Genomic DNA, 23,533 nt, shown 5'->3' on the forward strand with positions numbered 1-23,533 from the left:
AAGGCTTCAGACTGTGTGTGTGTTTCTGGTTTTTGTCCATAAATGCCCCAGAGTGGGACTGTACTACTTTGGTGAGTTTGTGTGCTCAGGTGCCCTGAGCTTAAACTGCACTGAGTGAACCCTGGCAAATTCTTTACCGCAATTGAGGCCTAATCCAAAAGCACAGAGTCTCAAGTCAACCTTATTTTACACCTGCCAAGGTCTTCTCAAGTAATTCAGTAGGGGAGAAAAAAAAATGAACTGTCCATTTTCATAGAAATTATCACCAAATATTTCAAAACGCCACTTCAGATGCTGAGTGATGCATCAATAAGAGCTTGGTATTGAAACATCATTGTTGCAAAGAGATAAAGGCCGCAGTGTTTCCTCATTTTTTACATTTTTTATCATCATTTGGCACTTCCTGCCCAGACAGCTTGACGCTCATCCTGCATGAGAGCCTCTCTTTGTACAAAACATTCCTTTTCTGCTGCATTTAAAACGCGTCTGGAATCAGTGATTCTCTTTTTCCACTTCTCTCCATCATTTCCAGATCTCTGACCTCCCCTCTCCCCTTCTTACATATTGCCCTGTTTCCACTCCCTCTCTTCCTCAGATTCCTATGCTGTCCCTCCCCTCAACTTCCCTCTCCTCCCCACCTACCCCCTTCCCCAAACGCTGATCTCAGATTAAGTTGAATACTATCCCAGGTAAAGTTTGCACCTGCTTCTTTAGGCAAAGCTCCTTCCTCGGCTTCAGCAGGTGCTTTTCAATCTCCACGTTTCTCCTCTGAGGACCGTTCACCATTTAAACGCACCAACACAAAGCCCTTTGGATTGTTGTCGCTTCTGCTGGTAATCCCGTGGAGCTGGAATTGGACGAGAGGTGCTTTTCCACCTGGACATCCAACTCCTCTGCATACCCTCTTCTCTTTTCATCACTTCAGCTGCTGTCATCTCCGCTGCCTCGTTTCGCTCCCTCCACCACCACCCCCACCACTCTGTGGATGGTCCTCTGCTGGATGGGACGCTGCTGTGTGGAGGTTGCCAGGTTAGACTACTGAGGTGCTAGATGTCCATCTTCTGAAGGCAGGTGAGTGCATCATTTCCTCCTCTACTCCATTTCATCAGCACTTTATTTATGACCTGAGCCATATGTTAGATAGTTGGTGTCATTAATGACCAGTTTCCAAATCATCCTCAACAGTCTTTCTGTTGCTCCTGTTGCTGATGTCAGTATTATCTTATGGTCCAATACAATTGTTGATATCTATTACAGGTGTTCCAAATCCTTCCATGTCTCATTTTATGGAAAAAGTCTGTTTCTGAGAAGTGTGGATATGAGCTCTGAGCTGCTCGACCAAATAATGAATGTTCCTTCTCACATTATGTCAATTTAATGAACCAGCAGAGGTGAAGACGGTCAGAGATCAACAAAAAAAAAGGAAAGTTATGCATAACTTTGTGACAAAAAATAACTATAGTTTGTTTCTTTCCCCTTTAATTATCTTGTGACCCTGCAGAATTATTTCCACTCTTACCATTTCCACTAATGTTGGTGGAATAACTTTAATGTTAATGTTATTAAGACAATAAAATAGACCATTTAGATGTATAATTTTTTTAACATTGTGATTACAGCTATTAACAGCGAAATGTATGAGTTGTGTTGAATTCACAACTGAATATTGGTCTGAGAAAGTAAATTCACCAAATGTGTGAGTGAATTAACTTTTTACAAAGCATGATGAAGCTCACTTGATACAGTAAGTTGTACAGTTGTTCATCTTTTAAGTCCTAGGGGCCTTATCTTAATCGCCCTGCTAAAAGGCCCTGAGTTAACGCCAGTCAGATCAGATGAAGAGTCAAAAGAGCAATTGTTGTAATCTTTCTGTTGACAATGTTTGATGAGAGGCCGATGACATTAGAGCAGAGCTCTCTCAGCAGCGCTCACTAACCTTGGCACACCTGAAGACGATTTACCATCACGATGAATAGATTTTCACACATTAGAGAGATCTGAGATGAGTATCCAGTTGACCTCACATACCTCATGTATCAACAGTTACACATCAGTGGTTATTGTCTCCGCTCGAGAAAAGGGTTCCTGAATTTCATGGGTCAGTATTTAAACCTAAGATGACTGGTCCAGACATCAAGAGCTCAGCCAGGTGTTGGTGATTATGCTTCAACATAACTACATATGATCTCAACTCAAAGGTTCACTGATTGGCTTTTTCTGAGCTTTCACTGGCACTCACTGTAATTTGAAGTCAACAGACAGCACCTCTTATCCTCACTGTAAAGTGTATGGACAAAAAATACATCATGCACTAAAATGCTTCTATTCATTTTATCTAAATTATATGAATCATTATTCATCATAAAACTGAAGCGTGGGATTATATGTACATATGAGAAGCAAACACCACACAGAGACGCCGCTATTGAACAACGTAAAGTGCCAATAAAAACATGAACTGTACCTTCAGTGAAACCAGTTTGACCAGCAACAAATTAGATTTTGACCCTGAAACTTTATCTTCCAAAAACAATGATATCTTGTGCTTGAAACACTACAAAGACCTCAGTTCCAACAGCAAATTACCAACCGGCTTGCTAAGATGACGCTGAATGGCCGGACAGCTAGCAGAACAGCTCGGCGTAGTATTTTGATAAATTGGTCTTTAACAGTTAAATTCTCACCTTAAAATCGCCAAATAAATCCGGTGACAAATCTAAAGTTGTAGCAGCACCAAAGTTCTAACAGTTGTGGGTGTAGATCATGTCCATGATCGTGGGTCAAATGTTTGGTGGCGGTTGTGGTGGTTCAAATTATGACCAAAATAATAAGTCTCACAAGGTCTAGAGAAACCATCTTAACTTGTGGGTAAAGTTGGCAGTGATGCATTTTGGTCCATTAATGTTGAAATTCACTGAATGTACTAGCAAAACTTTGGGAAGTTTCATTGAACAATTAAGCTTAAATGCTATATAGTGATTGTAAAATCTGCCAACTTGGCTGTACATTCTACTTTGCCAATGGGAACCGTGCCAAGCCAGGCACTGAACAGCCCCAAAGGGCCACTGCATGGACCTTGGCAATTCAAACCTACTCACTTAAAGCCATTAGTGCCCCAGTGTTTACGCTCCTCTCCATTTAGCCAACAAGGCATGGATAGCTCCCAAACAGAAGTGGTAATGAGGTCCTAAGCAGCCTCGCGGCTACAGACACAGAGACGCTGGAGCACAGCGGGCCAGTTTGGTCAGCTGCAGGGAACCCAGGTACAGAGGGGCCCGTAGTTCACTGTTGCCGGCTCACATGGGACCGTAAAGCAAATGTGATCCTGACACATTGTTCTTGCATGCATAATGGGGCCTTTTCAGGGCTCCTCAGGGGAGACCTGGGAGCCTGATCTTAAAGAAGTAACGTGACGTTGGTTTGATGGTTCTCCCTCCTCTCTACTTTTATCTAACAGCCTCGTTTATGAGAAGTTGTCCTATGACTCATGTCTGCCTGCGTTTCCGTCGGCTTTAAGGAAAATACAAGACAGATAATGTGGCAGTTGCTCAGACTGGGTTGCGCAACTTGTAAAGAAGTGGTAACGTAGTAAGCAAATTAATCACACTGCTGCTCTGATCTCTCATCTCTTTCTCTGTTGTTTTTTTTTTTTAGAATGGTCAGGTCAGGCTGTCCAGTCATTCTGCTCCACCTCTTCAGCATCGCTCTACAGATGGGAGGTATGAGACACATAACTATTGATGGAGCATGTTAAGGTCATCCTCCACATCAAGTCTTCATCTTTAACCGATAAGAAAAGTCAATTTAACGAGCTTCTTATGCATTATTCTCCTTCTAGCTACTCAGGAGATTATGTATCCTTATGGACCGGGCCATAGGGATCTAGAGACCCCCAAGATGGATGATGGGAGTTCTCCTGAAATTATTTTGCTCATTCCCTTCATTTTCTTCAATGTCCCTTACCGTTCCATCTATGTAAGCCTCAATAAGGACTCTCAAACTCATGTTATTGCACAGAAAGCTGCAACCAATCAATCTGAAATAATTCATTGCAATGTATAAAGTATATATGAGAGTTTATGAGGCTGAAATGTGACCCTGTCTGTTCTGTTCACAGGTCAACAACAACGGTGTGATCTCCTTCAACGTGCAGGTTAGCCAGTTCACACCAGAGGCGTTTCCCCTGAGTGACAGCAGATCGTTCATTGCGCCACTTTGGGCCGATGTGCACAACGGTATCCGCGGAGATGTTTACTACCGAGAGTCCACAGAGCCGGAGATACTGGAGAGGGCAACACAAGATGTCAGGAAGTACTTCAAAAACATGCCCACCTTCACAGCCTCCTGGGCCTTTATAGCAACGTGGCACCAAGTCACCTTCTATGGAGGAAGCCAGACCACCCCGGTAAAGTCTAAAACGTTGTTGAAGTAACACTCTTTGCTCTTGAAGGAACAGTTTAACATCTATTTACTGTCTTACCCAGTGTCAGAAAAGAAGGTTGATTCCAGTTTGATCTCTGTGCGTCCATATAGTTCCAACACGTTTAGTTAAATTTAATTAAAAATGCCTTCCAACATGTCCAAGGTTGTGTTATTTCTGCCTTTTCCAGATGGAAACCTATGAAACATGACATTATACACTATGTTTAGCTGATGGGGACAGTTGTTATCTGATATTTGCTCTGTAGGATTTGAAGTTCGTCAGTCTCAGAGATGACATGCTAAGATGCTAATGCTCTTCCCCTGTGCTCAGTAAACATACCTGGCCATGTACCCACTCCCATTTGAGGCACACAAGTTCTTAGAAGCTGTATTTGTTTCACTTTTACTTTTGTTTTACCATTTATTTGGTGATTTGCTTGTCCAAAGTTGCTTGTCTCAAATATTACGTTGAAACTGGGACACATTTGTGAATGTTTTTAGATATCTAAGTTACATAGGATTAATTCTGAGTAACTGTATGGTAATCTTTTTTGTTCTGTTCTGTATATCTCTGTTTTCCTCTTTGTAAAACTATTTTAATTGTCTTTTTTGACCGACAGGTGAACACGTTCCAAACTGTGCTGATCTCAGATGGTGCAGCATCCTTCAGTATGTTCAACTATGGAGAAATCACTTGGAGCACGGGAACAGCCAGCGGTGGAGATCCTTTAACAGGACTGGGTGGGACTACAGCTCAGGTATTCTCATCATGTCCCCAAGATCATCTCATGCCTATTATAATCCTTTACTGGAGAGAAATGATAAGGTTATGGAATAGAAACGGTAACATTTCACCTCACATCCCTCACACCCTTCACCTTTTCAGTCAGGTTTTAATGGTGGAGACATTGGTCACTTCTTCAACCTGCCAGGATCACGGTCAAATGAAGTTGTGAACACTGAAGAGACAACCAATGTAAATACCCCTGGGCGCTGGTTTTTCCGCATAGACACTGAACTGATTGATCCTGCCAATGGCTGCAGCTACAATGGCAAGTCCAAACGTCAAACACTGATGATTATTCATCTCAGTAAATATAATTCAGTTTTGGAATGAAATGCTTCACTTGCTGACAGATACGTGCTTGCAAATACCTCCTCTGTCTTCCCTACGTCCTCTCCAGGCCGTTATTATAGACGAGGGGAAATCTTCTGGCTGTCTGACCAGTGTTCACAGCGATGCCGCTGCCTTGACATTGACAACGAGGTGCACTGTCAAGAGGCTCCGTGCGGGCAGCTGGAGACGTGCGAGCAGCAGGAAGGGGCCTTTTACTGCCAGCCAACCCGCACCAGCACTTGTGTGGTGTTTGGCGACCCTCACTACCACACCTTCGATGGCTTCCTCTATCACTTCCAGGGGACCTGCTCCTACCTGCTGGCTCGGCCCTGCTGGGAGGTGACGGGGTTGCCTTTCTTCAGCGTGGAAGCCAAAAATGAGAACCGTGGAGTCGCCTCAGTTTCTTGGCTTAGAGATGTTACAGTGGAGGTGTACGGTCACCGAGTCATGTTACCCAAAGGCACTTTAGGAACAGTCCAGGTGAGAAGCTGTGGCCTCCTTTATATCGAGAATTCCCACAATATTTGCCTTGTGTGTTCTTGGGCTGATGCAGAAGTGTTGATTCGGGTTACGCGGTTGCATTTACACTTGCTTTAGCAGTCCTTCTTTGAAAACCTTGGAAGAGTGGTTTGGGCAGCAACCAGATTGTTAATTACCTCTTGGATGCATAACAACAAGCAAGCTGATTATCCAAGATATATATTCTGAGAGTTTTGTCAGGATTATGGGGAAAGGAAGAAAGTGACAGTATTCTAAATTGGCTTTTCTAACTTTTCTACCATCGTCTGTTGTTCCTTTCTGATGTTTCCTCTGTCCTCTCTCTAGGTGGACGGCTTGATGAAGACTTTACCTGTCCAGCTCCAGCTTGGTGCTGTTAAAGTATACCAGTCTGGGGTTGCTGTTGCTTTAGAAACAGACTTTGGACTGTTAGTAACCTATGATGGTCAACACTATGCATCCATCTCCTTACCCAGCTCCTACTTCAACAACACTTGCGGCCTTTGTGGTAACTATAACGACGACCCTGCAGATGATCCTGTGCTTCCTGATGGCTCTCTAGCTGAGAGCGTTGTGGAGTTGGGGGGCAGCTGGCGAGCGGAGGACACAGACTGGAGGTGTACAGATGGCTGCGCCCACAACTGCAGCGTGTGCGACCCCCTGACAGAAGCCTTCTACTTTCGCTCAGACTACTGTGGGCTCATCAACAAAACAGATGGACCTTTTAGGGACTGCAGAGCTGTAGTGGACCCTACGGCCTTTGTGTATAGCTGTGTGTATGACATGTGCAGCAACAGGGATAATATCACCACACTCTGCCAGGCCATCCAGGCCTATGCTCTGGCCTGTCAGGCCCTTGGTGTCACGATACGACCCTGGAGATCTCGCACCTTCTGCGGTGAGATTCAGTTTGATTCACATTTACACAGATTCTTCACCTTGCATTCATTTACCTTTCTCATCTGACATAATTTCCTCTCTCTGACCGGCTCACAGCTTTGACATGTCCGGAGTTCAGCCAATACCAAGTGTGCACAAGTGCCTGCCCAGCCTCCTGCTCAGACCTCACCGCTCCCCTGTATTGTGCTCACCCTTGCACTGAGGGCTGTCAGTGCCACCAAGGCTACGTCCTCAGCGGCAGCCGCTGCGTACAGCGTGAGGACTGTGGCTGTGAGCATAACAGCCTCTATTACCCCCGTAATGTCACTTTCTGGGCTGGCCCCAGCGGCGAAGAAGGTGAATGTACCCTCCGCTGCACCTGCGGGCCCGCTGGAGAAGTCTCCTGCTTCAACGAGTCCTGTAAGGAGGGTGAGGTGTGTGTGGCGGAGGTGGGTTTGCTGGGTTGCTACCCTCGGAGGGAGGGAGTGTGCTCAATCACCCAGAACTCAGTGACATCCTCCTTTGATGGCACCTTCCTGCTGTTCCCAGATGACAGCTCCTACTACCTTTTGAAGCTGTGCGGTCCGGTGCCAGCTAATGGCTCAGTGGTGGAGGTGAAGATGGGCAGGCGGCTGGTGAACAAAGGCCCCACTTGGAAAAGACCTGTGGTAGTTACAGTGGCTAACCTGGAGGCTCAGATGGGAGGGACAGATTTTGATACAGTAAAGGTTAGTATTTCCTCTATTGTCTCCACTATCTATCTCCAGCTTTTGAACACCTATGGCTATCACACTGTTTTGTGGTCCAGGTGAATGGTGAACCAGTGGCGCTCCCGTATGTCCATTCGACGGAGACGATGATGATCTACAAAGCGCCAGGCAACGCTACGGTGGTGGAGTCCCGTGGTCTGCTTCGTGTTCACTACACACGCCAGGGATTCCTCAACATCTCCCTCTCCACCCTCTTCTACAATGTTACCTGTGGCCTGTGTGGTGTCTTCAATAGCAATTCCACTGACGACCTTCGTCTTCCAAATGGACGCCTGGCTGAGTCTACTGAACAGTTCACAGAGGGCTGGCGGTCCATAGCTGATGACCTCACCTGTAACGGTGACTGCGATGACCTGTACCGAATGTGCACAGACCTGCGCCTCTACCAGAGTCCTTGGATGTGTGGGAACATCAACGACCCGGGGAATAGTTCGTTTCTCGCATGTCATACAGTAGTCAACCCCTCGCCGTTCTTCAGGAACTGCCTGTATAACATGTGTGTGAAGGAAGGGAACCGTTCAGCCCTGTGCTCTTCACTGCAGGCTTATGCCACCGCCTGTCAGGACGCCCATGTAGGCCTCGCTTCCTGGAGGAGCGCCACCAACTGCCGTAAGTAGATATATCTTTACTCTAAAGGAACTGGCTGATAATTGGGTTGTTGAGGTGAAAAAATATCATCTTCTTTGTGTCCTGAAACATAACCAGCTGGACTAGTCCTGCAAAAAAAAACTTCAAACGACTCCAAACCTATCTTGCATGTTCACAAGGGAGCAAGTGAGAAGGTTTATAAGCAAAATGTAGTTAAAACATTTCCCCCTACATCCTGTCACAGTGGTAGGTTCACTAACAAACCACTATTTCCATATTTAATTTCCTCTATTGCAGTTGTTCCCAAACTTTTCATGTTTTCCCCTCTTTAGATGCCAATAAATGTCGATTTTTCCTCTGTAAAAACACCAAATTTACTTTCTGAATACCTCTTAAACTGAATCCCACAAGCCTCGTTAGCATCACATCACTGTTTTTTTCTTTATTGTTCCCAGATACATCAGGTTCACAGACCTTTTTCACAGCAGTCATTATGACTTTACAAAGCAGGAAAATCCCAGGCGGGACTAATAACTGTGGTGATGGCTTCTGTTCCAGCAATTGTTGAAATGTAGCGTAACAGTTGAAGTTATTAGTCACACCTGTGTTTGACAAGTCAAAATGTCTGCTGTGCAAAACCCATCTTTAGTTCCACCAAAGCTCTATGGTGCTCCACTGATATTTACCTCTTTTTAAAGGTATAATCCACCAAAACCCTGCACTAGAAATCAGGTAGCTTCTTATATTTGTCCTTAACGACCAACACTTGAAAATGTATCGTCTTCTGACAACGGGTACACAGCTGGCAAAAAGGAAAGGTTTCATATTAACCGATATCAAGATATGGATACGGACACGTGTGGTGCGTTATGCTGCAGTGGTTTGAGAACAGACACTTTTAAAATCCGTCATCACTGTGGTGAGTTCAAGCTCTCAGCAGCTGCTGCTAAGACGTAAACTCTTCAAACCAGCATTCAATCATACAGCAGCTGATACTTTTATGCTCAAAGCAAAGGTTTTTGGTGAAGCACACTTTTAACATGGGTTTTGTTATTGTCTTTGCTTCTCTCCTGCTGTCTCTTACCTCCTCCTCCTCCTCCCCACTTAGCTCTTCCCTGTCCAGCCAACAGTCATTTTGACGAGTGCACCAACGCCTGCCCTCTGACCTGCTCCAATTTGGATGAACCTGAAGAGCCATGCCCCCTGCCGTGCCAGGAGGGGTGTCAGTGTGAGGAAGGCTTTGCGCTACGCGATGGCCTGTGTGTGGCACGCAGTGATTGTGGCTGCATCAGCCACGGCCGCCAGTTGGCCACTAATCTGACTTTCTGGACAGACTGGGAGTGCCAGGAGCGCTGCTACTGCAATGGCTCTGACAACAGCGTATACTGTCAGCTCACACCCTGTCACCCTGAGGAGTACTGCCAGGAGAATGATGGCCTATATTTCTGCCAGCCGCGCACTGAGGCCCTGTGTGTGGCTGCTGGTTATGGACATTTTCTGCCATTTGGTGGCATACCGTTTGAGCTGCAGAGCTCTTGTACTCTTAGGATGGCCACCACTATCTGCGGGAGAGACAACAGGGACCACGCAGCCAGCAATGGAGGTTTTCCTGAATTTAAATTGGCAGCTCGTAATGAGGAAAGGGACACGGGCCAGGCAATTTGGGTGAGGGGCTTTGTACTGGAGGTCTACGAGTATGAGATTGAAGTGTCTCGAAGCTACAAAAACACTGTTACGGTGAGTGCACGAACAGAGCAACTGTAAATGAATCAAGAGCCATGATTATATATTGTGTTCATATAAGTGAATAAGCTGCGACTTGGCTTATAATATGAATATTCATATCTTAACACGACTTTTATGCATGACCCTTGAAGGTCATAGTTGTTGTATTTGCGAGGACGTGTTATTTCTAATCAAGCCGATAGAATAACCAGGCAGAGGGTGAATTCCTCTTTGATTGGCTTAAGGTGGATCTAATTTCAATGGGCATCTTTTATCAGGCTGGATTTGGCTCAGACAAAACCCCGACCCTGAGCGACATTTGGACCGGGTTCACAAACCGACTAAAAGATCTGAGGAGGAATAGAAATGACACACATAACCCAACACACACACACACACACACACACACACACACACACCACACACCACACACACACACACACACACACACACACCACACACACACAGACACTTTCTTCTTTCTGTTTCTGTCTCTTTCTCTCTTATACAATTAGACCATATGAGAAACGAAGAGAAGCCCTTTCACTGAGTCTTAATGTTATCCATTCATCACCTGGGTTTCCCCACATACTGCAGGTCACTTGGATTAGAAACTATGACTTGGTGCTAAAAATGCTCCAGCAGGAATGTGTGTATGTCAGCTGATGAGGATCCTGGAGTAAGAGTTCAACTAGTTAATTGAATCTCTCTTCACTCAGGTGAATAAGGAGCGTTTGTACCTTCCTCTGAAGCTGGGTCCAGGGAAGGTCAACATCTTCACCTTGGGCATGCAACTCATTCTGGAGACAGATTTTGGCCTGAAGGTGGCCTTTGACTGGAACACTCTCCTCCTGTTGACTTTGCCCCGTGACCTCTTCAACACCTCCTGCGGCCTCTGCCAGGGCATGCCCTTAACCCCACCCACCCTTACCACAACTGACTGGGGCATGACCTGGGCAGAGAGGGACATCTTCTGCCAGGTGGGCTGCGGAGACTCGTGCCCGCGCTGCGGCCTGGGAGAGAAAAGCGTGCTGAACGACGCCCCCCTCATGGTGGCCGACGCCAACATGAACATCGGCACCAACGATGGGGCAAACGAAGTCAACACAGGCATACGTTTCCACATTGGAGATGGACTGTATGTGTTTGTGGAGCCTGAGGCCGTGCGGCTGTGTGGGCTGATTGTGGACAGAGGAGGTGTGTTTGCACGCTGCCACAGCAAGGTGGCACCAGCGTTCTTCTATCAAAGCTGCCTGCAGGACACCTGTTTGGACCAGGGAGCTCAGGATACAATCTGTAACTGGCTGCAGATATATGCTAGCACCTGTCAGACCCAAGGGGTGCCTGTTACCGGCTGGAGGAGCGACACGCCGTGTGGTGAGTGCAAGTCTGGGCTCACCTTAATTTCACCATGTCCTTCCACAGTGTGTGCACTAATGCAAAGGTCTCTCCTTGTATTAGAAACATAGTAAACACTATCCACTCCTGCTGATAGTTTTAGATTCATTTGCCCAAATTTTGTGATATCGACCTCTGAGATTTTTGCCTCCACCAGTACAGTAGAGGATATAATGGGTTGTACTGTGTTACAGCTAGAAAGGTGTGTATCTGATACCTGGGCATGTAAAACCAATCAGCACTACACCAGGAGAAGTAAGTGAGAGGGCAGGTGATTTTTTAATTTGTATGAATTGGGTGAAACAGTTCTAGGTAAGCAAATATGATGTCAATGCAGTGTTGGCATCATATTTGCACAGTCACTGCACCTGGCTGCTTTGTGCTTCTGTTTGTGTATGAATGAGTTGAAACAAAGCAAATACGTCTTAATTAGTGAGCCTCAGAGGTGCTGGTAGAGTTATTGTTGAACCTGGGACGAAGCCTGGCTGCTCCTCTTGTGTCCAGCATTACACCCTGACTCCAGCTCGTCCTTATCAGGCAGGTATTGGATTGATGCTGATCCTCTCGTGTCAGTCTCTGTTTCCCAAAATGTTGAAGTGATCCTTTACATGAACTCTAACATGTCCACAAATATTTACAGTTCCTATCTACACTGGTAAACGTCATGTGTGTACAGTCATGATTAGCCTCGGTATCTTTGCTGCTGCTCCCAGTCCAGAGCTGTCCACCTAACAGCCATTACTCCAGCTGCGTGTCGGTTTGCCCGCCCCAGTGCGCCCCAGCCCGCGGACAGAGGGACTGCAGCCAGGACTGTGTGGAGGGCTGCCAGTGCGACCAGGGCTACGTGCTCAACGGCAAGAACTGCATCCTGCCGCAGAACTGTGGCTGCTACACTGATGGCAAGTACTATGAGGTCAGTCTCACATCCAACACCACATGGAATAAACTCACTGACAGTGATTCTAATGTTGTTTGAACAATAAATCAGGCTGGTGTGACAAATCTGTAATCAAACTTTCTTGTGAAACCATATTTTTTTCCCCCAGTTTTAGGAATGAATTTTGTGTGAAACTGACACGACTGGGAACATTTTTAAATCTTGCAGCCATTTAAAACTAGTTCAGTGTAGAAGCGCTATGGGAGAAGAAACATTCAGACTATAAAGATAAACCTTCACACCAAAGTCACAGAATTGTTTGAACAATTCTGCAACTGAAAATTGTTTTAGTTATAGATCAGTCTGTTGCTTATTTCTTCAATTAATAGATTCATTATTTAGGTTATAGAAAATAATGCATAAAGATGCCTTAAAGCTCAAGATGATGTCGTTTAATTGTGTGATTTTCCAGCCCAACGCTCCAAAATCTAAAAATGTATATTTCATATTAAGACAAAGAGAAGCAGTGAGAAAAGTGAAAAACTAGAAATCTGGAACTTGTCTGATAGTGTTTTTGCTTTAAAAAATCACTGACAATAAATATTTAAAATGCATTTTTATCCATCAATTAGTCCACTAATTGCTTCAGCTCTGGTTTTAACAGGAGTCTCTCTTCCTTTCAGCCCAAACAGCTGTTTTGGAACAGCGACTGCACCAAACGCTGCCAGTGCATCGGACGAAACCTGATCCAGTGCGACCCGAGGCGCTGCAAGGCCGAGGAGGAGTGCGTCCTGCGGTACGGGGTGCGGGGCTGCTTCACGCGGCGTTCCCAGCACTGCGTGGCATCCGGCGGAGGGGTCTTCAAGACCTTCGACGGGGCGTCGCTGCGGCTCCCGGCCTCCTGCTCCTTCGTCTTGTCCACAAACTGTCACAAGCTGCCTGACCTCTCCTTCCAGCTTATCGCCAACTTTGATAAATGGAGCACACCAAACCTCACCACCATCTCTCACATCTACCTTTACATCAATGAGGAGAATATACTCATCTCTGGCAACACAGTCAAGGTGAGAGAAACGCTGGACCGCTCTCAGTATATCAGCCAAATATAATATGGTAATATTATATTATTAATATGATAAAACAGGTAATATAATAACCTGTAATAACCTATAAACAAGGAGCCTTGCCCCACCTAGAGAACACCTGTCTATCACCTGGGAGTGGTTTATCAAACCTAATACAGATTCCCTCAGTCTCATTTAAATTCTTGACTGATTTAGTTTCTTCCTCCAAAACTAATCCCACATAACTAATTAGTCAGTGTTTTTATCAACCATAGATCAAATAATTATATGTGATATAAAAGGTGTTGCTAATAGTGACACATTCACATAGAATAATCACCTGACTCAGCAACTCTTCTCGGCTCTCTTTTAGCCCATTCAGTTGGTTTTATGGCCCATAACTTTACTGTTTGCGTCAGTCTCACCGTAAAATCCACTTCACGCTACCTGCCCAGCACCAAACAGCAGGCAGATAAAGGTAGCAGCAAGCTACTGAACATAGTGGAGCCCTTAGCAGGTACAGAGCCAGATGTTTTGGAGACCAGAGCCGTGAGAGTGAACATTGTGCTTACATTCATCAGATAGCCGGAAAAAAAGACTCATATCATAGCATATCAATGTTGTAAAGCCATATTATTCTAAAAGTGTCAGATGACATTAGGCACTGCAAGTCACCGGTCACACCAAACCAAGAAAGGCTGTAAGTACAAAACCAACTGCTACACAGCCTTTACAAGTAACTTCATTATTCAATCCAAAAATCACAAGAGGCAAACTACAAATGGTTGGTGCTGTTCAAATCAAATGAACAAATAGAACCAAAACAGGACTCTTAAAATACGAGTTGCAACTAACTTTATCAAAACAAAAATAAAATTTAACTATGTACTAATTCTTACTTCACCTAAAGAGAACAACACAATCACCAAAACAACTATACACCTCCCAGCCCCCAGGTGGTTAACGAGTAGCCTTTACTAGTGTCACAAACAGCAGAATAATGTAATAATCTTAAATAACAACAACGAGGGGCACGATGGCGAGCTGTTCAGAGAATCCCAGCCGCCCCGACTGACAGGCCAGCCAACAAGCATTTGCTGTTGGATCAGGATCACCGAGAACGCCAACCAGGAAGTGGGAGGAGCATCCGAACCATGGGACCATACAGACCACTTGGCAGGCACAGAGGGAGCTCTAACAAGGGTTATGCACACAGGGCGGGGGGGTTGGCAGCGGCCATAACAGCCTCGCTTCAGTAGACCTGTTATCTGTATTAGGAGATTTTTTTTTATTTATATTATCAACTTACTTTCTTCTGGCTGTGTGATAAAGATGCCTTTATCAAACCTCTCCTCAAGAAACTAAACAAACAGATCCAATTTAAATCTCCCCTCTCTTGCCAGAGTACTTGAAAGAGTTTTTGCAGTCTAATTTACCAAGAACCACTAATAGCCTGGTCGAGCTCCTCCAGTTCAGTCCTGAGGCCATATTATTCTCCCAGAGGTAGAAAAAGACTCGCTCACTGCCTGTAACTTTGGCTCTGAATGGGTCTTAAACCTGCTTGATCTGAGTGAACTGAACTGAACTGAACTGAACTGCCTGAAGAACTATTACTGCTACTGTTATTGCATTTGAAGTGGCTCAGGTCGTATTCATCCGAACACGGAGTAATCTCAGATTACAGCAATCTTTGCTTTGACTTTCCTTCTCCTTTCTTTTCTGTTATGTGTTATCTTTCATCTTTTGTGAATATGGAATCACTTTATGCAGATGACACCCAAATCTATAGCTGATTGAGCAACATGTTTAAGCTCAATTAGCATTTCTCTGTTTTAAATTATACGTATGTCTCTGTATTGTCAAATACCGCCCTTCACATTGGTAATTACAAAAACCCATGGTTGGGTTTAGTCTTTGCTTCCCTCCTCACTTTTAACAATTAAGTACGTCACTAAAATGGTTCTCCCATCTCCAGAGCGTGCTTATTTTAAACACGGCTACATGTCATAACACCTATTTGTGCATTTGAATACTCCAGATAATGGTTGTAACTGTTCACCTGAAAATACATACTTTTATTCGCTTGATACTTGACTGATTAGGAAATAAATAATAATAAAGAAAATGATCAAAAAACAACAATAAACAGAACAAGAAAGATATTTGAGTGTGAAACAACACAGTTCCTAATTAAGTCATGTTTGCTTGTGACGTACCCAGAGTTTGAATCATAATCTTTGAATGAATCGTTTTTCATACATATGTGATGTCACATTAATGTTTTGCTTTGTATTTCATTGTAAGATATTAATGTTATTTATTGTAATAATATTTGATGAATGCATTGAGACTTCTGTGACTATACAGTGCAGAAGTCAAAGATAAGATATAGTGTCTCATCATTTGATAATCACATGACTCAGAGTGGATCAACCTGCTTAAACAAAGGCAACTTGCCAATAGTCAAAATAGTGTCACTGGCTTTGGATCTTTACTTTACAATTTACTTTTTAAATGCAAACTTTGTGTTTTGCGCTGTAAGCATCTGCTATTAAAAATGATCATTAAATACTACTTTAATTAGGGCGTTATGCCAGGACCATGTGTTATCTGAAAATAAGTCACAGTAAACTTATTTACCTTTGCTACAGTACATGCAACAATGGATTAGACTCCACAAAAGTATTTATTTTTCATGTTACTTACTTGATACTAGTAGTTTTTATGGATGTATATTGACAGTTAAATAGTAAATTTTACTTTCATGTCATCATGTCATCACCTGCAATCAAAAGAGGACTCAGAACCCCACAGTGTTTGAATCTTAGGTGGGTGTAATGTGTCCTCTCTCAGATGTGTGAACATGTCTGCTGTGTCTTCGCAGGTCAACGGTACACCAGTATCAGTACCGTTTCTGACTGGGCTGATGACACGTGTGTCCACATCTGAAGGTTTCATCGTCATCGACACACCGCAGGACATCCAGGTCCGATACAACCACTTTAACACCCTCAGCATCACAATGGGCCAGCGGCTGCAGAACAAGGTGTGCGGCCTCTGCGGGAACTTCAACGGAGACCCCAGCGACGACTACATCACCTCCAGGGGCAAGCCGGCCGTCAGCGCCCTGGAGCTGGCCCAGAGCTGGAAGACCAACGGTATGCAGAACAGGTGGGTGCGGCTTACAGACACGGCGGACTATAGAGTGCACCATTTCCTGTACGTGAAGATAATGGCACATAATACTCTTGTGACCTTAAGCTCCAATCAGCATTTTATGTTAACAATGGCTAAATGTGACAAACCGAGATAGAGTACCCAACTCTGCGGTTCTTTTAGCCTCTTTTACATCATTGTTTTGGCTTTACAGCCCTCATACTCAGCAGGCAGCCCCACTATGCACTACCTGCCCTGTAAAAACTAGCTACTAGCTGGTGAAGAAAGTGTAACATCTGGCAGCCAAAGAGACAGATGTTTCCTTCAGCAGTTGGTGGAGACAAAAACAGAACTGAAGGGAGTGTGAATGTTTCCAGTGGACAGAAAAATGTTTGGTTTTGGCTGACAGGATGGCAGCGTTACTCAGCAGGACTGTGCCTAGGCTGTTGGTCTTAGTGGGTAGGACAATGGCATTGGGGATTCTGGATACCACTCGAGCCAGGCTTAGCGTGTCGATTGAGAGATCCTCTGCCGTGTAGTTTGCCTTTGCCAGGCCGCTCCTCGTGTCCTCTGTGGATCGGCCTTGTGAACAAACTATGTAAAGTACTCCGCTGTGAAGTTTTCCCACCTGTACAGGGAAGATTTGTGGACAGCTGTGCATGCACTTAATTTACTTCATCACCAATAATCTTTTTAAGTGAGTTTGTTGACCTGTTGGTGCCTGCTGCTGGGGCCCTGGAGCTAACACTTAATTAATTCACCAATCACTCAGCACCTGCTAAAGTGGGCAGTGACAAGCAAATGAAACTAATTAATAATAAAATAAAACAATAACTTTGACAGTTGGATGCTTGCCTTCCTCCTTTAGTTGTGATGAAACCCAGTACGTGGCTCTGGCTCAGTCCTGCGACAACACAGCAGTGGTGGCGCTGCAAGGTGACGATGCCTGTCAGAAGCTCACCCAGCTGAAGGGCTTCTTCCAGCCGTGCCACGGCCTGCTGGATCCCCGGCCCTTCTACCAGTCCTGCTACCTGGATGGCTGCTATAATCACCGCAAGGCTCAGGTCTGTGGCTCCCTGGCTGCCTACGCAGAGGCCTGCCGCTCCCTGGGCAGCCTCACCACCAAGTGGATCACCCAAGAGAACTGCTGTAAGGGCACCGCGAGGCACCAGCCCCTCTCAGCCACACGGCACATTTCACACATTTCTAAAGCTACAGTTAATAATAATAATGTTAATACTTCATTCAAGGTGCACCGTAAAGGAATGCAAACAGACATCACGACCAATAGAGGATTACATATCTCTCATTTACAGTGGCATTACAAATCTCCATTAAAATCATGCCATCAGTGAGGTAGTGAGTAAAATGCCAATATAAAGCAAAAATAGAAAAATGGGATATTAAAGCAGCCATCAATACTTTTATATTAACGAGGACTGTGTGCATGTGAAAGGTGTTACTCGTAATGAAAAACCCCACAAAGAATTATCACCTGACTCTGCGGTTCGCCTCAGCTCTGCACAGATTTATGGGATCTTTCTCAGCAAAAGCAGGAGCTAAAGCCTTATGCAAATCGCTGCTGCTCGTGAAGTTTATTGGAGGTGACTGAGATGAACATGTCAACGTTTTAATCAACTCCTCCAGGAGGAACATGTCCTCCGTGCCCCCAGTGGAAATTAAGCCCCTGGCAGACTTTCTACCCATTACTTTTTCATCTGCCACAGTTAGTCAGCACACTGAACGTACAAGCTTAATGCAGCTAACGTTGTGTGTGACAGCTAACATTGTGTGTGGACCTGTCTTTAGCAGAATGGATCTATGACCCCTGTGCAGGAGAGATCTGCACAAACTTCACCTGTGAGCTGGAGAACGGAGGTGATCTGTGCGGCTGTCCAGAGTTACCCACCAGCACCGGAGGTGAGCGCCCCTCCGGCAGTCAGGTGGCATCAATCATACAACAGCTCTGGAAATACTTGAATTGTTCTTTACTGAATAATTCAGCAGTAAAATGTTATGGCGCAGTAGTTAAATACTGTATGTTAATACTTTTTATGGCTGAAACCCACTAAACCATACATTTCTGTGCAGAAAGTTTCTCTTTAGTAAATAATAATGGCGGTCTGATGCCACCAGGTACAGTGACTGGTGTCTGTGTGTGTTCGGCAGGTGATGATGACATTATCCAGGCGGAGGTGATCTGTAAGCACGCTCAGATGGAGGTTTCCATCTCAAAGTGTAAACTCTTCCAGCTGGGCTTTGAGCGAGAGGACGTCAGGATCAACGACGAGCGCTGCGCCGGCATCGAGGGGGAGGACTTCATCTCCTTCCGCATCAACAACACAAAGGGACACTGTGGCTCCATAGTGCAGGTCAGTTTACATTCATTCCTGTTCTTAACTTGGTTTATTGGGATTGATTGTTCTCATTACCTTCGCTTCCTAGGCTTCTTTGCAAGTCCCACGTGCTCTCCCAACCTTTTATTACCTCCGATGTGGCTTTACTTGTTTCAACACTAATAACCCTCACTCACTCACTTGTTTAACTTCAGTACGGTCTTATAATCCGTCATCCGTCTTTCATATATTTCAAGACATTAATATAATTAGAGTGACTTGCTGAGAAGATTATCAGCCTTTTACATTGTGAGCCACTCTGTTAAAGTTAGGCAAACACACTGACTCCAGCTCAGCTCCCAGACTTGGTATTCATATCGAACTTCTCATTTCACTCTCTGAGAGAAAGTGAATACGCATATTTCCCCAAATGTTTAAGTTTGCCTTTAAGACAGAACACATGCGTCTGTATGAACTCAAACAAGCATCTTTGCTTTTGTGTTTTCTGGTGGTAAATGTTCTAAATGTCCCTTTATCTGTCTGACAGTCGAACGGCACGCACATCATGTATAAGAACACTGTGTGGATAGAGAGCGTCAACAACACCGGGAATGTCATCACCAGAGACAAGACCATCAACGTGGAGTTTTCCTGTGCCTACGAACTGGACCTGAAGATCTCGCTGGAGACTGTCCTGAAGCCCATGCTCAGGTCAGTCAGTCAGACAGTAGTATCCAGATGTTTTACTTCAGTAGGAGTACTAATACCACACTGAAAATACTCCACTACAAGTAAAAGTCCTGCACTGACAATGTTATTAAAGGAAAAGTATGTGAGTTTATGCTATGGCTGGACATGACAAGTGGTAACCTAACTTTTCCTCCACCCTCCAGTGTGATAAACCTCACCTTACCAACCCAGGAGGGAAACTTCATCACCAAGATGGCTCTGTACAAGAACTCCTCGTACCGCAATCCATACAGGGAGGGGGAGGTGGTGCTCAGCACGCGAGACATCCTCTTCGTGGGCGTCTTTGTGGAAGGGGCGGATGAAAACCAGCTCATCCTCATCGTAAACATGTGCTGGGCCACGCCATCGCGCTACAGCAGTGACCGGCTGCGCTACATCATCATAGAGAGAGGGTAGGCTGCAGTGTTCAAGTCCTGGAGCCACGCACACAGTGTAGGGTCTACAGCAAACATGGTACTCACAGATTATAATTATTAGAGATTAAATCTGTTGATTTTTCAGGAAATAGTAATAAAAACTGTATCAAAATTTCCTAGTGGCCAAAATTACGTCTTCAAATTGCTTATTTTGTTCAAAAAATAATCCAAAAGCCAAAAATATTTGACTTCCAATGATATAAACTACTCCTGAAAATCTTTTTGTTTAATAGAAGACATAGAGAGGATAATAATGCTAATCCAAAGCTTTCTGTGCCAAGTCTCTAATTCACTGTTCTGATAAACTGTGTAGTCATTGTTTGCATATTACTGGGAGCTGAAACAGATAATGAACTGAAGTACATTCACTGTTGGACTATTTAACTCCAGATGTACCCATAAGCTTTTTCTGGAACTTTTGAGTGCCTCTCACTGTCTTCATTAGTGGATGGAGCTCAAGACTTTACTTTAACATTCATTCATTCAGCAGAGTTTTTGTCTAAAACATCTTACAAATGAGGACATCGCTAAGTTCACTAAGTATTATGCACTTGGGGGTGATTTCGGACGGCATTACACTTCCTGTTTGCATCACCAAAACATCACTGGAAAGGCAACGTGAAACTCAAAGTATATTCACTCATATACTGTACAGATATTTACTATTTCTTGTAATACATCCCGGTGTTTTACACAGGTAAGACATGTAAACATAAATAAGCAAAAACAACCATCGGTTCAAGGTTTTACTTTTCTAATTAGGTGATAACAATATAGTCAATGAGTAATAATAATTGATAGCAGGTCAATGACATTGCCAAAATGCTTGAAATTGAATGTTTAGCAGCTGTAAAGCTGAATTGTACAACATTTTCATATACAGCCGCTGATAAATCTCCTTCCTTTGGCCAACAACACCAGTCTCCAGTTCACAGTCTGGTCCTTTAATGTCTGTCTCTGTCTGTAGGTGTCCCAACATTAAGGATAACACCATTGGCATGGCGGAGAACGGCGTGTCGCTCACCTGCCGCTTCCACGTCACCGTCTTCAAGTTTATCGGGGATTACGATGAGGTCCACCTCCACTGTGACGTCTCCCTGTGCGACTCGGAGACAAACGCCTGCAAAGTGGTGAGAAACTTGAGACAAACCTTAAATCTAAAATTAGAGTTGTGTTAAATTAAACTCTATCTGCTGTACTAACGTGTGTGTATTGTGCATCTAGAACTGTCCACACAAGAGAAGAATGTACTCTGAGGACAGCGACCACAAAGAGCACATATTGAGTGTGGGACCCATAAGAAGGAGAGGTTAGTAAGGTCTCCACCGTCAAAGAGCTGACCTACAGTCACTGCAAGTCTCTCAGGCTTCATCTCTAGATGATTACATGTGACAGGTAGTTTTTATCAGATGAAGTGAACAACAGGTGGTTCAGAGAAAAACAGGAACCATCCTGTCAGTTTCCATGACTCACCTGTGATGTCTCCTCAGAGGCAGACTGGTGTGAGGACAACAATGGAGGCTGTGAGCAGATCTGCACCAGTAAAACGACTGGATCAGTCTGCAGCTGTGTCACTGGGATGCTGCAACGAGATGGGAAAAGCTGCCGGAGTAAGCACACACACACACACACACACACACACACACACACACACACACACACACACACTAACCAACCAAGTGTGCACTACCTGCTCAGCACCTGATAGCAAACAGACGAAGATAAGGACCAGCTGGTGAACGCTGTGGAGGATTTAGCATCTAAAGAGCCACATAAAATCAATATTGGACTTATTAATCATCAGCTGGCCAGAAACACCTCAAGAGTGTTTCTGCTGCAACAAGTGGCTGAAAAAATTACTTCTTGGAGGTTTAAATAAAGATGTTCATCATCATAATTCATGAACTGATAGTGAAAGCAATATTTTTACCATTTGCTGGAATACTTCATTACATATTGTTGCCCATATACCCCCCCCCCCACACACACACACACACACACACACACACACACACACACACACACACACACATACATATATATATATTTCAGCAAAAGGGATAAATGTATAGAAAACAGAAAAAATCCAACTCAACACAAATTACAATATAACAATAGTTACAAGTATTTTGCATCTTATTTGACAAAAAGCATTCATCTGTGGACAGTAATAACATAAATAACTTAATATGACATAAACCAACTTAAATATAAAGTGAATTAGAGTTTCTTGCGATGGGACGACATAAGCCACAGCACCAAGTAGTTGTCTAAGTCTGAGAGAACTAGAATAGTATTGTCATCTATATGTGTTTTACTGACAGTAAAGTAAAAACAATACCAGCCACACGTAACAGGCTGTAAGAAACAAAAGAGTCCCACAGAAGATCGTCTGTAATTATCTGACTGGTTTCTTCTCTTCCCAGCTGTGAGCTCCAGCTGCAACCTGACGCCTGTGGTTTCTCTGCTGAGCATCAGCGCTGCGATCTCCATGATCCTGGCTGGCACTCGCACTCTCCTCTCCTAACAAAGGAAGGCAGCAAACGAGAAAAAAGATAAAACACAGAAAAGACTTGAAGATGCACAAAGCGTCAGCGTTGATTAGCCAGTAGATCAGCTGTGTTCCAGTCAGAAAATCTAGACAGAATACGCTGTACATTCACAAATCTTCGAGTCCAGATGTTATTGATGCAGCCAGAGAAGTAAGTCAGCTTTCTAGACAGACTCTTCTGTTTCACCCCTCCACTTCACATTGTGTAATTCTCCATTATTTAAATATATCAGGACGCCTCATTTTGTATTATCGTTCTCTTAAAGCCACTATGAGTAGATTATTTAATGTGGTTATAACATCTCTCAAATCGATCCGTCTTTTCTTTGTCTCATCAGAAATAAATCGCCTTCTTATTTGGAGATGACTGAAGTCTGACCTGTTTCTCCTAATCTGCTCTTGAGGAGAAGTCAGGTGCAGAACAATAAATCTAATTATGCTGTTTGAGAATAACAGTGGAAACATATATAAGATAAAAGCAGGAGGTCTTTTGCTCTTAGGCTTCTCAGAGTTTTCTCCGCAGCAACCTTATGGAGCAATAAACAGATGAATAATCCATTAATCAGATCTCAGTACTCTCTAACTGATGTTTGGGGGCAGTAATTTAAAAAACACATGAGAAAAGAGTGGAAATATGAAATAAAAGACATGGAGAAGCCATCATACTACACAAGATCTCTATTAGAAATGTAAAAAAAAAACCTGAACATGTATAAATATATATATATATAATACAAGAATCCATCCAAGCCAGATGTAGTAATCTTCTTTTTTTAAACCCTAATAATCAGAGCCAGCTGACCATTTTGATAAAACCTGACTGAGAAATTGACATAAAAAGGTCTTGAATTTGAAGAAGGAGGCCCCTGTGGTTCAGGTCAGGGTGGAGGTGTAGCAGGGGCATGGTCAGGGGTAGGATTAGGGGTGCAGGGGGTGTCGGGAAGTTAGTGACACCCATAGACAGGACAGATAATGCTGTTGTTTAA

The 23,533-nt window shown here is 44.1% G+C and overlaps 1 protein-coding gene across 1 annotated transcript; it reads left to right on the forward strand.

Annotated features, from left to right (window-relative positions):
- The first annotated feature begins 3,655 nt into the window (after positions 1 to 3,655).
- tecta (tectorin alpha) lies at positions 3,656 to 22,523 on the forward strand. Its single transcript, XM_070844096.1, has 23 exons — positions 3,656 to 3,719; positions 3,839 to 3,975; positions 4,118 to 4,405; positions 5,043 to 5,180; positions 5,309 to 5,474; positions 5,607 to 6,019; positions 6,365 to 6,935; positions 7,034 to 7,644; positions 7,725 to 8,295; positions 9,383 to 10,011; positions 10,719 to 11,376; positions 12,111 to 12,310; positions 12,958 to 13,338; positions 16,223 to 16,509; positions 17,363 to 17,643; positions 18,304 to 18,414; positions 18,664 to 18,866; positions 19,378 to 19,541; positions 19,724 to 19,972; positions 20,964 to 21,126; positions 21,221 to 21,305; positions 21,487 to 21,606; positions 22,423 to 22,523. Exons 1-23 carry the CDS (start codon positions 3,656 to 3,658, stop codon positions 22,521 to 22,523), a joined length of 6,591 nt encoding a protein of 2,196 aa, XP_070700197.1.
- Positions 22,524 to 23,533: the final 1,010 nt, after the last annotated feature.

This window comes from Pempheris klunzingeri, chromosome 14 (assembly GCF_042242105.1).
Source record: "Pempheris klunzingeri isolate RE-2024b chromosome 14, fPemKlu1.hap1, whole genome shotgun sequence".
Taxonomy (NCBI): domain Eukaryota; kingdom Metazoa; phylum Chordata; class Actinopteri; order Acropomatiformes; family Pempheridae; genus Pempheris; species Pempheris klunzingeri.